We start from the raw sequence: 12864 nt of genomic DNA, 5'->3' as shown, positions 1-12864 counted from the left end.
AGATTTTTAACTTTTTAACTTTTTATCCTTTTATATGATGTATTTATTTTTATATTGTTATATATTTTTCTTTTTACAGGACCCCTTTGATAACAGTACTCATGTACTGAAGGGTCATCCTGTTTAAAAATTCGTTATTATTATTATTATTATTATTATTAATTTTCAGAACTTACATTATAAGAAATGTATGGCAGACAGTAAGGAGAAATAATATTGAGATCTTGGGAGTGAAAGGGTAAATGTGAATTTGGAGTCCTTGAGAGATCCAACTAATTCCTGGAAAATTGTTTGTGAAAAAAGATACGAACCCTGTACATGTACTTGAATGTTAACATGAAATTGTTTTTTTTAATATTTACTACCACAACCTGCAAAAAAAGCCACTATTACTGGTGACAAATAGTCCTACAGTATCATGTATGACAGGTTATGACATCAAACACAAACTATTTTGTTTGCCACGTTTATTCGCCACGTTTATTTTTCCATGTGCAGCACAAACTAACGACCCTTTTCATCGCCCACAATTTATACAGAATGTAAGCCAAATCTATTTTGTTTTTCATTTATTGTCCCTATAATTACACCACATTGCTAAATACATCGTCACTTAAGCATTCAATATCATGCAATATGCCTTTAGTGTGTAGAAACAGAAAAGTTGCATCAACGGGCAGTACAATAAAAAAAAACGAATATATATATATATACGGTATACCCCTTACTCTAATTAGAATTTTTCTTGCAAACAACAACAGGGCCGGCGTTTTGACCAGAAAAAGGCAAGGTGCACGGAATGTCGTTCCATTTTCCTTTGGCAGATCCTGTACCAATCATGTTGACACAATCTTCATCTCCTTTGTTTGCATTGTTTGGCTCACCATATTTCCAACCCTTGTAGCCAGTCAGATCTGGTGTGCCATCAACCCAGTAGAACTTCTTATCTGGCTTTCGGTGAAGTCCTATCCATGCACCGCGTCCGGTTTTTTCCTGCTTGGTAATTAGGTCAGAGATGAACTGATTCTCAGCGGCCGATGTGATTTTGGCGAGGTCTCCTCCCAGTTTTAGGCAATTTCTTCGAGCATCGTTCCACTCCTTAGCTGGAATATCGATGACGAGGAAACATGAATCCCCATGAACGACCCAGCCGTCTGAACATACTGGCGCTGTTTGAAATAAGGAGAGTGATGAATAAAAGACTGAATCAGTGACACAAATCGTTATCAATAAGCGAGAATTTGTAATTTATCTCGTCAAGGATGCCACCAAAAAAGAAACAAGTCAAAAATTCTGCCATGCATTGTAATAAGATGCATTTTGAAAATAACAGAGAGAATATCAGGGATATATTTTACCGCAAACTTGCGTCAACGAAATCGTCATTTTGGTTGTACACCTGGTCGAAGAAAAACCACTCGTGAAAGATATTTTTACTTCCAAAACGTCCAATTTGTAAAACTGAAGGTTTCAAGTGAAGGAATTTATCTATACATCTGTTCAGTGAAGTTTTTTTTTAAGCGGCCAACTAGCGCAGTCTATTTCGAATTACAAGTCATCTAAGTATTAGAATTTTGAACGAACGAACGAACGGAAGAACGAATAACTTTAGAATTTAAGTGTCGGGGTATTTAGCTTACGCAGTTAATCTTAGAACTTCGCAAGCCAAGCTGAAGGATTTTTAACACAAAATATTCAGTGTTCACCTGAATAAATGCGTTAGCTCGTGCATACTGGCAACGATCAAACTGTTCAAACTGAATGAATTCTTGAAACTAACCTGCTTCAGATGTGTTTCCTTTGCTGGACTGTGCGGCGATGTAATCAACTTTAGCCTTGATGTGAGCCAGCATTTCACTCTCGCCTTTCGCCAGACCGCAGTTGTTGTTCACCACAAAGCTCTGACCTGCTTTAGGCTTATCGGTGGGCTTAATGCTGGAATTCAGCGGCTTGCCGTTAGAAGAAGCGGCCAGGATCACCAAGCAAAGGAACAGCACGAAACTCGATGGAGAAAACATTTCCGTTTGATTGCACGACAAAATTTTCAAAGCTTACTGAGTATAAAGAAAACGTGGAATCGTCGACCAGTGACTCGAGACATAGAATTATATCTACACGTTGCAGAGCTGATAGTTCTGAACCGAGACAAGAACTTTTTCAGGTTTTGTAAACAACGCTTTAGCGGAAGTTAATTTAGTTTTTAGTAATAAAAATAATAAACAACCTTGCAAGAAGGGTCTATCAGTGGTTTCAAGCAAATAAGTATTTGAAAAAGCTTTTAATTAAAAGCTTTAAACTTTTCATTTCAAACAACCTCTAGCGAAATATTTATGATTAAAACTGTGCATGAGTTAAGTGACATGACATCCGGCTGAAGTTATTATTATAAAACATATAATTTATTCGTTAAGTAGAACTTTCTTTGTTATTTTTGTAACTGTCAAATAGACTATTATGGAGTGTAGTTAGAATAAGCACACAAAAAATAAAATTAAATTAGTAGTATTTTCAGTAAATAAAATTCCGATGAAAACTAGATGAAAAGAAGCGAACCTTTATCACTGTTTATATTGGTGTTTGATAAGCATCGACAATTATATGAATCATACCAATTTGAATTATTTAAAATCGAACCGAATCACACGATTGAAACCCCGAGTTTGTCAGAAAGAAAAAAAGAAGAAAGAAAATTGTTAATAGCTGAATTTCTTTAAACGAAATTTTTGTTATTTGCTAGAAAATTTAACATGCGAAGGCATACCAAACAGTTTTATCGAATATCAAGACATGGTTTTATTTCTTTGCGTTTGCTTAATGGACTATGAAGCGTTAGAGACTGAGTTAATTAAAAAGTCAAAATGTCAGTTAAGTCTGCAATTTTGTCGGAGACGACTTTCGTTACTTTCTTTCTTTCCTGTGACCTAAAGCAAAAGAAAAAAAAAGTTGTCTCAAAGCCCTTTACAGCAATCGCCTCCCAACTGCATTAATTTTAAAATTTAAATTTCTTATTTTATTTTGAAGGAAACTGCTGTCGAAATTGGTAAATCATCTTGTTCTGTGGTGTTGGCGTATCATGAATCAAGGAAAGAGAACGGTACGTTATATTAGAAAACAAATTGCATGTTTGTAGAGATTCTTAGGAGAAATTTCCACGCACCAAAATAAAACATTCGCTTGATTGAAAGCAAACTATATATTAACTCATTTTTTCTATACTTTTATGGCAAGACTAAAATTTTTGTCGATACAAGTAAGTTCCAGTGTTTTTTTATTTAAAAATCGGTTCATTAACAAAATTTTAAATTTGCTGTTTTTGTACCACAATCTGTTTGAGCTGTTTTAGCTCGTAACCACGAAGCTTTGCCTTAATTTTTCTCGTCTCTGTTAACGTCTGCGCTTACTGTATAGATATTTAACATTCGGAGTTTGAAGTACACCCACTTAACTGTCAGTACTTACTGGCTAATTTGAGCTCTATGCAGCTTTCTCTTCTTTTTGGAGAGGTTATTGTGGCCTAATGGTTATAGCGCGCTGGTACTCCGGGATCAGGGCTCGAGACTAACTTTTAAACTCACTGGTTTATTGGCAAGTGACATGGGAGATTTAACTAGCCAAAAGTAATTTTTCACTAGTCAGATCTATTGATTTCTATCAAGTACTGTTGACTTTTATGAGTTTTTTTTTGGCTAGTGAAATATTAAACCGTAGGAATGTTAAACCTGGTAGCCAAAACCTAAATTTTACATAATCTGTACTTCTGATTTTAGTAGTCTAGGAATTTTAAACATCAAAGTAGTCGTAGGAATGTTAAACCTGGTAGCCAAAACCTAAATTTTAGCAGAAGTACATAATCTGTACTTCTGATTTTAGTAGTCTTTGGCTAGTTGGCTACCGTTAGTCTCGAGCCCTGCGGGGTATAAACGAGTTGCGGCGAGCTGTTATAGTAAAAGATGACAGAATACTGGGGAGTAACCTGCGCTGGACTAGCAGCATCCCATGCAGGGGGAGTAGAAATGCCCCTAGTCGCTTCAGTTACAGCCACCTGAGTCAAGCGTCAGGACTAATGAGCCATGATGCCCGGATCTGAACGACCTTTAGTTTAACCTAGTGCAGTGTAAAGCGTCGTCTACACGAGCAATTTTGTATGTGACAGTTTTTATGTGACTTATATATTTGATCGGGTGGACGGCACAACAATTATTTGTCGGCAGTTCAAAGTTTAGTGCGCCAGTAATGACTTTGGACAGCAGAGATACGCCGAAACACGCGTGCACAGTGCCCATTGGGAGATTGGGGATCACCAATGCCATTGCAATATTTGCCACAATTTGTGACGAGTCGTCTAGGCGAACAATTTTTCGTATGTGACAACTTTTATTTGTCACATAAAAGCTATCACGCGAGCTTCTTAGCAAATAAAGTTGTCATATAAAATTGGCCAATTTTTCTCGTCTACACGAGCAAATAAAGAATTTCACATAAAAATTGCTCGTGTAGACGACGCGTAAAACGTTTTGCTAATTGATTTGATTAATTTAATTTAATTTGTATTTAGATTCTAAAGATGGAAGCTGCAGTACTGCCCACCAAGCTGAATTTTCACTTCTACTCTCTGCGCTGGCCCAGAGGTTTTCAGACAACACCACTGTATCTTCATTGTTAGCAGACTGTATTGGACGAAACCCAGGAGTTATTTTAATGTCACACGATTCTGCTGTTAACTAGACACATTATTCTCTCTCTTCCTTTTGCTCTCAAATCAAAATCAAATTCCAAACCAGACCAAAAATGTCTGTCATCTAATGTAAGAAGAGATCTCATTTTGGAAAAAAAACTTCCTACGTTTTTGCTAATTTTTTAAACTGTCTCGTGAGCCCTTTTAACTGTTGTAAATAGCTATCGTTAAAAGACCATTGGCATTGTCTGATAGATGTTCCTTTTATCACATTACTCAGTCTACGAAAATCGATTGGTTCTTATCAAGCATTTAAAGCTGAGGATTTTGTAAACATCTAAATTATTTTTGGTAAATATAACTTTGAAAAAAAAAAACTATGAGAAAGACAAAAGTTACTTGTAATAATATGCAGAATTAGCCCGCGGATACAGCCTCCCAACATCACTCCAGGCTCAAGCTGTCGAAACTTCTGCAAGCGATGAGAAGCAGTTGTGGACTCCTGCAGATGGCATTTCAAATTTATGAATTCAAATTTAAATTAAACAATGTGTATATAATGGAAGATTCAAATAAAATGATATTTTTGTAATTCTGGAAAGCAGTTTTAAACAAAGCTGGGTGTTAAAAGAATGTGGCTTGAGGAAAATAAGCTGTTTCCAGATTCCAGAAAAAGAAACCAAAAAATGGACGAAGTGTGACCTAAAAATTGGTCACGGTGTTAGTTTGGTAAGCCAGAGAAACTGACGGATATTTTTCCCTGATATGTCATGTCGCCGCAAATTCGGCGGCGTAAAATATCAGGCAGAAATCCCACTGCCTAAGCAGGCTTTAATTCCGTTTGGTAACTTGAAGAATCCTAGGATCGATTACCAGCCGCTGTACAGGGAATGAGTCCGCGAGACAGCGGCAGAAATCGAATCAGAAAAGGATCTATTAAACCGAATCTTAGGCGTTCCTCCTTGGTAGCACTCCAAGTCATGAGACCGATAAGAGGAGAATATTGCTCGGAGCCATTTATCCTTAAAGCTTAGAACTTGATCTCTTGTGCAAGTGCTGCCTCCCATGTAGTCTGCAGAAATGACCTTTTCTCTCTCTTTCCGGGCCATACTTGTACTTTGGATCGTTCACATCAAGTTCTTGAAGACCGCACGAGCCAAACTCGTAAGCAAAGCCACGTTATTCCACGAACCAATGTACTGGCTCACTGCCTCGTTTCTTTCTTTTACTGAAAGATGTGCTGTTGAAAGGCAGTGGTGACTTTTTCTTGAAGTACTATTATCTACCAGGAGTACTCCTCAGTTTATAACATATAACGCTGGCGCAGGTCGTCGATGCGTTACATCTCTGCTCCCGCTCGATACATTGCTTTTTCGTCCGCGGACAGTAAAACCCCTTGTTACCACAGCGCTGTTTTTCTTTTTTACCGATGTTTCCACCACTCGAGTTGTGGACCAGGCTCAGAGTTAAGCACCATAACACCAGATAGAAAGTTGTGATCGACAGTGCCATGTTTTGTGCAGTGCAGTTCACAACAGCAAATTGGGCTTGAGGAGTAAAGTTGATCTCTCTGGTTGAACTGTTCGTCCGTTAATGCAATGTCACTATACGGTAAAAGCAATCGATCCCTTTGTCCAATGATTTAAGGTAATTCCACCGAAATAGATATGACAATAGATTTTTTCGCTTACGCTTTGCCTACTGGTTGTTCATCCTAGGATAACTTTATTTTTGAAATAAAAAAAGAAGGGTTTGGTATTCGTTTAGGAGCAGGAAGACCTTGAATATACCCCATAATTCCTTACAATATCAGCAATTTTATTATCACGAGTACTGGCTAAGTTCATTTCCGTTTATTATTCATTTTTCTACAATAGAAATTTGTTCATATTTATTTCAAAGAAAGAAGTTGATTGCTAGATTCAGAAGAGTAGAAAAATTGATAGGTCCCGGTACTCGTTTACGAGAAACGACGATTTATCTCTTTTGCGAGCGCTAATCACGCGAAAAATTATGCGCAGTACGGGATGCGCAATGCAATACAGAGGAATTACCTTAACATTTCCAATCTCGTTCCCAGAGTCCACGTTCCCCTTGACCAGCGGTCGGAAAACGAGGGACTCTGGGATAGAGTGTTTGAGAGCGACATTTCATTGGCAGAAGATGAGCATGCTCAGTTGAACCGGAAGTCGAAAAGAAGCACAATTTTCGTTCCCAGATTATTCAGAGTTTGCCGCGTTGGGAGGGAAACTCTGGTGTCGAGTTCAAAACACCGGGAAAATATGGCGGACAAAACTCCTGTGAAATCTGTGCCTCGACCTACAGATCGACAACACGTTTGTAGATGCTGCAATTCCAGCTTCGCTAGCCATCCAATTTATTTGTTTGGATTTAAGTCCGAAAGTGAGAGCGTTATAAGTGTAATAGAGAACGTAACAGGTCTTAGTGTCAGTGAAAGCGATGAAGGAATATAGTTGGAGAAATTGTAATACCCCACTGATCGCAGCAAGCTAAATTTATAGGCTTACGACCGAGGGAAAAAGATTGAAGAAAGTTCTTTTGCAGCAAAGGAACGTGCAGCAAAACAAGGAAAACGCGAAGGAATCGAAAGTGAATCCGCAACGAGACAAAAAGTTTGCTTTAATCCAACCAAACCCGTGCGAGTGTAAATGGTGTAGCACATAAAGAAATGACGGAGTCTCACGTTGGTAGCAAGGTTAGAATTCTGCCAAAAACAATGCAGCCTCTTCCAGCCGCTGAACCAAGCAAAGGAGTGCTAAAACCGGCAAAATCTGGTCTACGTAATAGTGAGGTTTGTAAAGTTGCAAAATGATGTGAACTTTTCAAATTTCATTGTCTGACTTTGCTTTATATTGTACACAGTTTATATTAAATAAAGCTGTTCTTTATTAAATTGACCAGACGTTGTGTTTATTGTTACTAACCCTTATGAACTGTTGTTGTTATGCTGAATAACAAAAAAATGCATGAAGATCAGCAGTTCTTGAGGGAACTGTCATGGAAATCATGGCAGTTAGTAAGTTTGTTGAGTTTTATTCTTTACAAGTTTGATAACTGAGTAAGCTCAATAAGGCAGGATTTAATGTCATTTGACTGGTATTAAAGTATGAAAATGTAAAGTATCTTATGAGCAAGTCTGAACTTAATCAGCAGAGGAATGATTATATTATCCTTGTTGCAAAGAAAAAAAAATCAAACTGGTTGAAACATTTGCAACCAAAGAGAAAATTTAACCCAAAAATATAAAATCATTTCTGTTATTGCACCCTCTATTTATGTTATGGGCTTAAAATGTATTCAGGGTAGTTATTGGGTAGCCTCGGGTTAATTTGAGTTTCCATCATGGTCCACTACTTTGGGCAGCAGTCATTCTGCTGGTAAAATTCTGCTTTTTGAGCAAGATATGAACTGGATTAAGAAAAATCAGTATCACAAAATTATTATTAAGACATGTCAATTATCATATCAAAATAATAACAAAGGAAAAGCATAGATCCAGAGGAATATGAAAGGGAAAAATGGGATGCTTGTTGTCTTGCTTTGCCTAGGGTGAGAATGATAGATTTAAAACCTTGCTTGTGTTTAATTCAGCAGGGTGTCAAGTGACAAATGACATTTAAAAAATAGGAAAGACAGTGGCAAAAAATAGTAATTCTCACCCTTTCTCCATGTTTTAACTTTCACTTGACAATTCCAACCCGGGACTCTACGGTGACTCCACCCAAAAGGGGTACCTTTTTCATGCTGTAGGTACATATAAGTGAAGGGATTTCATGAGTTTTCTGTCAAAAATATTTAATTAAAGGGTAGGGGTTTGGACCTTGGGGCATACAAAATATGTTTGAGTACCCTTCCCACACCCCACCAAGATCCCAACAGCCCCTCCCCCCTCCCCTTCTGTATTTAATATTTAACAGACAGAATGACATATTTTGTATCCTCGATGTAATTCACACAAATAAACAGGGCAGGAAAAATGTTTTGAAATCCACTTGCCTAGTGGGCCAGAAAATTTCAGTTTTTGTTGCTTGCCCCCACTTTAATAATATTTCTTATAATCACTCTGAATCATAAGACTGCTGAGGCTTATTTCACTTGCCCACTGAGACAACAAAGCTCTTTTTTACTTACCCAAGAGCAATATTTACTTGCCACAGGCAATAAGAACTGGATTTTTCCAGCGCATGCCCTGATGCTCTGGCATTGCCATATGAGCAAAAACTACCAATATCAACTCATCTGCAGCAATTGCCAAATTACTGTGGACCCTAAAAATCCAAAAAGGGGCCCCAAAACTGAAAAGCAAAAATCCTTCCAGTAGTATTAAGCCCTCCCAAATAAAAGTCCATGTGGTTATATCTAGTGATAGCTCTTAGAGAGTTGTATGCAACTAAAATTTTAGATGCAGTATATTCTTTAAGAATGTAAGCCCCCTTCTCTCAACCCTGTATAAAGGGCCTCCCCCAAAATAAGCAGACTTGAAGAGGATGTCAAGCAGATTAACTTAGTTTTGGAATGTCACTGTACTTCACAAAATACATTTAATTTACAAACACCTCCCCAGGGTGCTTTTCCAGCATGCAAAGAAGTTAGTGTCCACTAACCTAGGGCTGGGGCAAGCTGGAAAATTTAATTCCTTTGTACCCTGTAATTTCCCTTCAAAAGTGGGAAGGGAATAAGGTTTAATATTTAGGTAAATACATGTAGTTGTTAAAAATGTGAAAAAATAAGCAGCAAGAAAGATTTTTAAAAACAGTATCAAAGTTCATTTTATTATAATTTTATCTCAAATATTTATTTTAAAATGTTTTGATCTATACACTTGGTAAAAGACCCTAAAAATAAAAGGTTAAATAGGAATTTTTCATGAAAAATAGGAGAAAAAAGGAAGCAGGCCAAAAAATAGGAGCTTGACACCCTAATACAGAACAACAACAACAACAGTATTTTTATTTGTCAAGACCTCATTTATTAGTGTTTTAATTGCAAGTACAGGTAAATAAAAAAAATCTAGACATAAACATTTTTAAGCCATGCCCAGATTGGTATCCTTTTAATTCAAATTTTCATTTAAGTACCCCCTTTTTTTCGCTAGGTAGTCCCCTTCCCCTGTTGTACTTCTTGGCAGTATCCCTCCATTGTATATGGTACCCCAATGGTGAATGTGAATTATTCTACGAATGTTGTTGCAGGCAATTCCAATTCCAAAAGCCACGGTCACACACAGAACCTGGTGCTTTGATGTGCCATTCACCAGTTTATGGACTTTTCTTTTCCTTTTTTTTCACTGACAGGATACTGTGCATGATATCGGCTAAAAAAACAAAGCAGTCTGAAATGGTTTCTAAGTTTCCATAAATAAGGGTGAGGGGCATATTCAGTTTTTCTAATTTTAGCTGAGCAACAATTGGCTCCAATAAATTATTGTTCTCTCTGTTTGCGTTGCATTCAATGAGAACTGGATTTAAAAGACTCAAGGTGTCAGATATTCAAGCTCTTGTGGCAGTTCCAGTTAGTGCAAGTACTGGCACTGAGGGCAATAATTTTGTAAGAAAGCCAATCTTTGCATATGCTGGTCTGAATGTGGACCTTGGAATAGACAACAAATTTATTAGTCAATTTTAAGCTCTTGACCAAAATTAATTGATTTGAGTGGTAATTATGAAAACCTTTTTTAATTCCCAAAAAAAGACATAACATCTTAAAAGAACTCTCTACTTTGAAGAAACAATAATTACTCCACAAAACAAGTCAAGCAAAGAGATTGAGTGAAATCAGAAACAACTCTATTGGTGTATAATGTTGTAACTTGTATATACATGTTACAATGCAACTACTCCAACCAAGGGCACCCAAGCAATTTCTTTTCAAATTGGCAAATAGTGTACAAGTGTTATACCAAACGCAAAGGTCATAAATTTATTGCTTTTGTGTGCAGATTGCTTACATTGATAATTTGTTGACATCTATTTTTGACATCCAAGGTTTTCAATTATCAATTTGCACAACATTTTGTCAGGTGGCCTTGGTGTGAGTAGTAGGTTGTCATAGATCAACTAACTGCTGAATAAAAAACAATAAACAATTAAAGCAATCGAAACTCTTTATTGTAAAAGCAGTCACCAAGTGTCCTACATAGTTACATGTATTGCAATGGATGCAAGTTATGCAGCTCCCTCGCACAGTCGCCCCAAACCCCAAAGTATTCGCTGACATATAGTCATAAACTGGTGCTGTAGTCTACCAGTGTAAGCAGGAGGGCATTTTGCGGGCGCATGCGTGCAACTGCTGTACAAAGCCCGCGTGATCTTGGGAATAAAAATGGCGCGGAAGATTCAAACTTTGTTTTTTGTACTGTTTATCGTCACATAATTTAATAGAGACGTAAATTTCGCTAAGAAAAAGTGTTTTGTGTGTGGCAAGGCTCTTATAAAGCAGATTTTCTGACCTGCTTCGGGATCGTTGAAAATAATGGGAAAATATGTGGGACAGGTAGGAAAGCCTTCACCGACAAAAATCAAACAGGCCGTAAAAAGAGGAAAACATTTATTCGTGTGCTGGAGTGTGATATATTAGGATCAAAACTTCACATCAAATCAATTGCTGTAATACAAGCAGAGTGCGAGCAATATTATAGCTTGTGGAGAGATTTTTTGCCTAAAGGGACGGCCACCAAAGAAAAGGGTTTTCCCTGAGGGGAAAGACATGTTTGGGTGTTTTGCACATGATAATGCAGCTCACTGATGACTCTAAAGCAAGGCCAACTTGCCCTCTACTGGCAAACAGGGTTTCCTGGAACAAGAACTGCAGTTCTTTAAATCACATTTAGGCGACACAGAAGTAAAACAGCCGTTATAACAGAACGAACATTAATCTTAAAGAAACAAACGTTGAAATGAAAATTTGAAAATAACATTGTTTATAGTTAAAAATTATTTCTTAAGACATTTTATGCAGCAGTTATTAGAACGTTTCTGAAAAATATATATATCGCTTGTTCGTTTCATGCTATTTTTTGACTGGTGATCAAGGCTAGATTTTGATAAAGGAGCCAAAAATGTACTAATTAACATAGTAAAATGTAAACAAATAGTCTACCAGCAAAGAATTACCATAACACTTTAAAATTAAGACCGATCTCAGTAATTCTTTTCTTGTTCAACGGATTAATTGTGGTACATCGAAATGTGAAGTTATTTTGACCAATGCTTAAGTTTAAGAAAATAATCACAAACGATAGTTTCTCTGTTAGAATAAACCAGCGAGAACGTACGTTAAAGAAAGCTAAAAATTACCACAATAGACTATTTTTTAACGCTACCTTCGCAGCATTAGACGATAGTTCAAGTACTTCATGCTCCATATATCATCGGTAGACGCTGGAGATCAAGGTTAGATTTTGAGATTTTTGCATCGTGAGAACGATGAAATTGCAGTTTTATGAAAAATCTGAACAAAATCATGACCACTCGCTCAAACCCGGGATACTTGATTATAACATCGTATAGTTAAAACTGCTGTTTTATATTTTAGTACTAAGTAGCCGTAGCGCTTTGTCCGTTTAGATCTCCCAGCTATTAAAAACATGGGCAAGGTATTACGGTTCTCGACATTCGGTCGCCATTTTGTCCACGCGCAATGTTTAATACACATAGCCAAAGTCGATCAGATAAACGGCACGCCGACACCAAAGTATGCTTGTTGTTGTCAGAAGATAAAGCAAGGACTCTTAGTATCGTATACAGCAAATAAAACTTAAAACACCTTTTATTTTGAGCTGAAAATTAGGCCATAAATTGTGAAAAATATGTAAACAATTGATAGCAGAACTTCTCTGTAGTGCGCACTAGCCCATATCGACGCATGCGCACGCAAAATGCCCTCCTGCTACCAGTGTACAAGTATATTTATCGCTTAATATCATTACATTTTTCAAACATTACTCTTCACAGTGTTCATTTCATTGGGTCAACAAAACTTCGGGGAACAGGGCAAATTATTGGGCAAAATAATCTGCTACCATTGCATACAAAAACAATACAAATATACAATACGAAAAAATAGTAACAATACCATTGCAGAACCAAGTGTGCCTCGTCCACAACTTGTACTTTCTTGTTTAACTCCTTTGTTTTAAGCATTTTGGCCACCTTCCTGTTTATATCGAC

General features: G+C 37.1%; 2 protein-coding genes across 2 annotated transcripts in view; one reads left to right on the top strand and one right to left on the bottom strand.

Annotated features, from left to right (window-relative positions):
- Positions 1-5267, top strand: part of LOC144634181 (codanin-1-like) — a 42230-nt gene extending 36963 nt beyond the window's left edge. The window contains exons 34-35 of the mRNA XM_078493074.1: positions 3022-3094; positions 4556-5267. Coding sequence (XP_078349200.1) covers positions 3022-3094; positions 4556-4725 — 243 coding nt within the window. The 3' untranslated portion in view covers positions 4726-5267. The remainder of the gene's footprint in view (positions 1-3021; positions 3095-4555) is intronic.
- On the bottom strand, positions 463-2211 carry LOC144634207 (perlucin-like protein). Its single transcript, XM_078493107.1, has 2 exons — positions 1781-2211; positions 463-1169 (listed from the first exon to the last, which is right to left on the bottom strand). Exons 1-2 carry the CDS (start codon positions 2016-2018, stop codon positions 730-732), a joined length of 678 nt encoding a protein of 225 aa, XP_078349233.1. The 5' UTR covers positions 2019-2211; the 3' UTR covers positions 463-729.
- Positions 5268-12864: the final 7597 nt, after the last annotated feature.

Source organism: Oculina patagonica, chromosome 13 (genome assembly GCF_052425735.1).
Source record: "Oculina patagonica isolate OP01 chromosome 13, crgOcupat, whole genome shotgun sequence".
Taxonomy (NCBI): domain Eukaryota; kingdom Metazoa; phylum Cnidaria; class Anthozoa; order Scleractinia; family Oculinidae; genus Oculina; species Oculina patagonica.
This window is presented reverse-complemented; position numbering and strand designations above follow the sequence as displayed.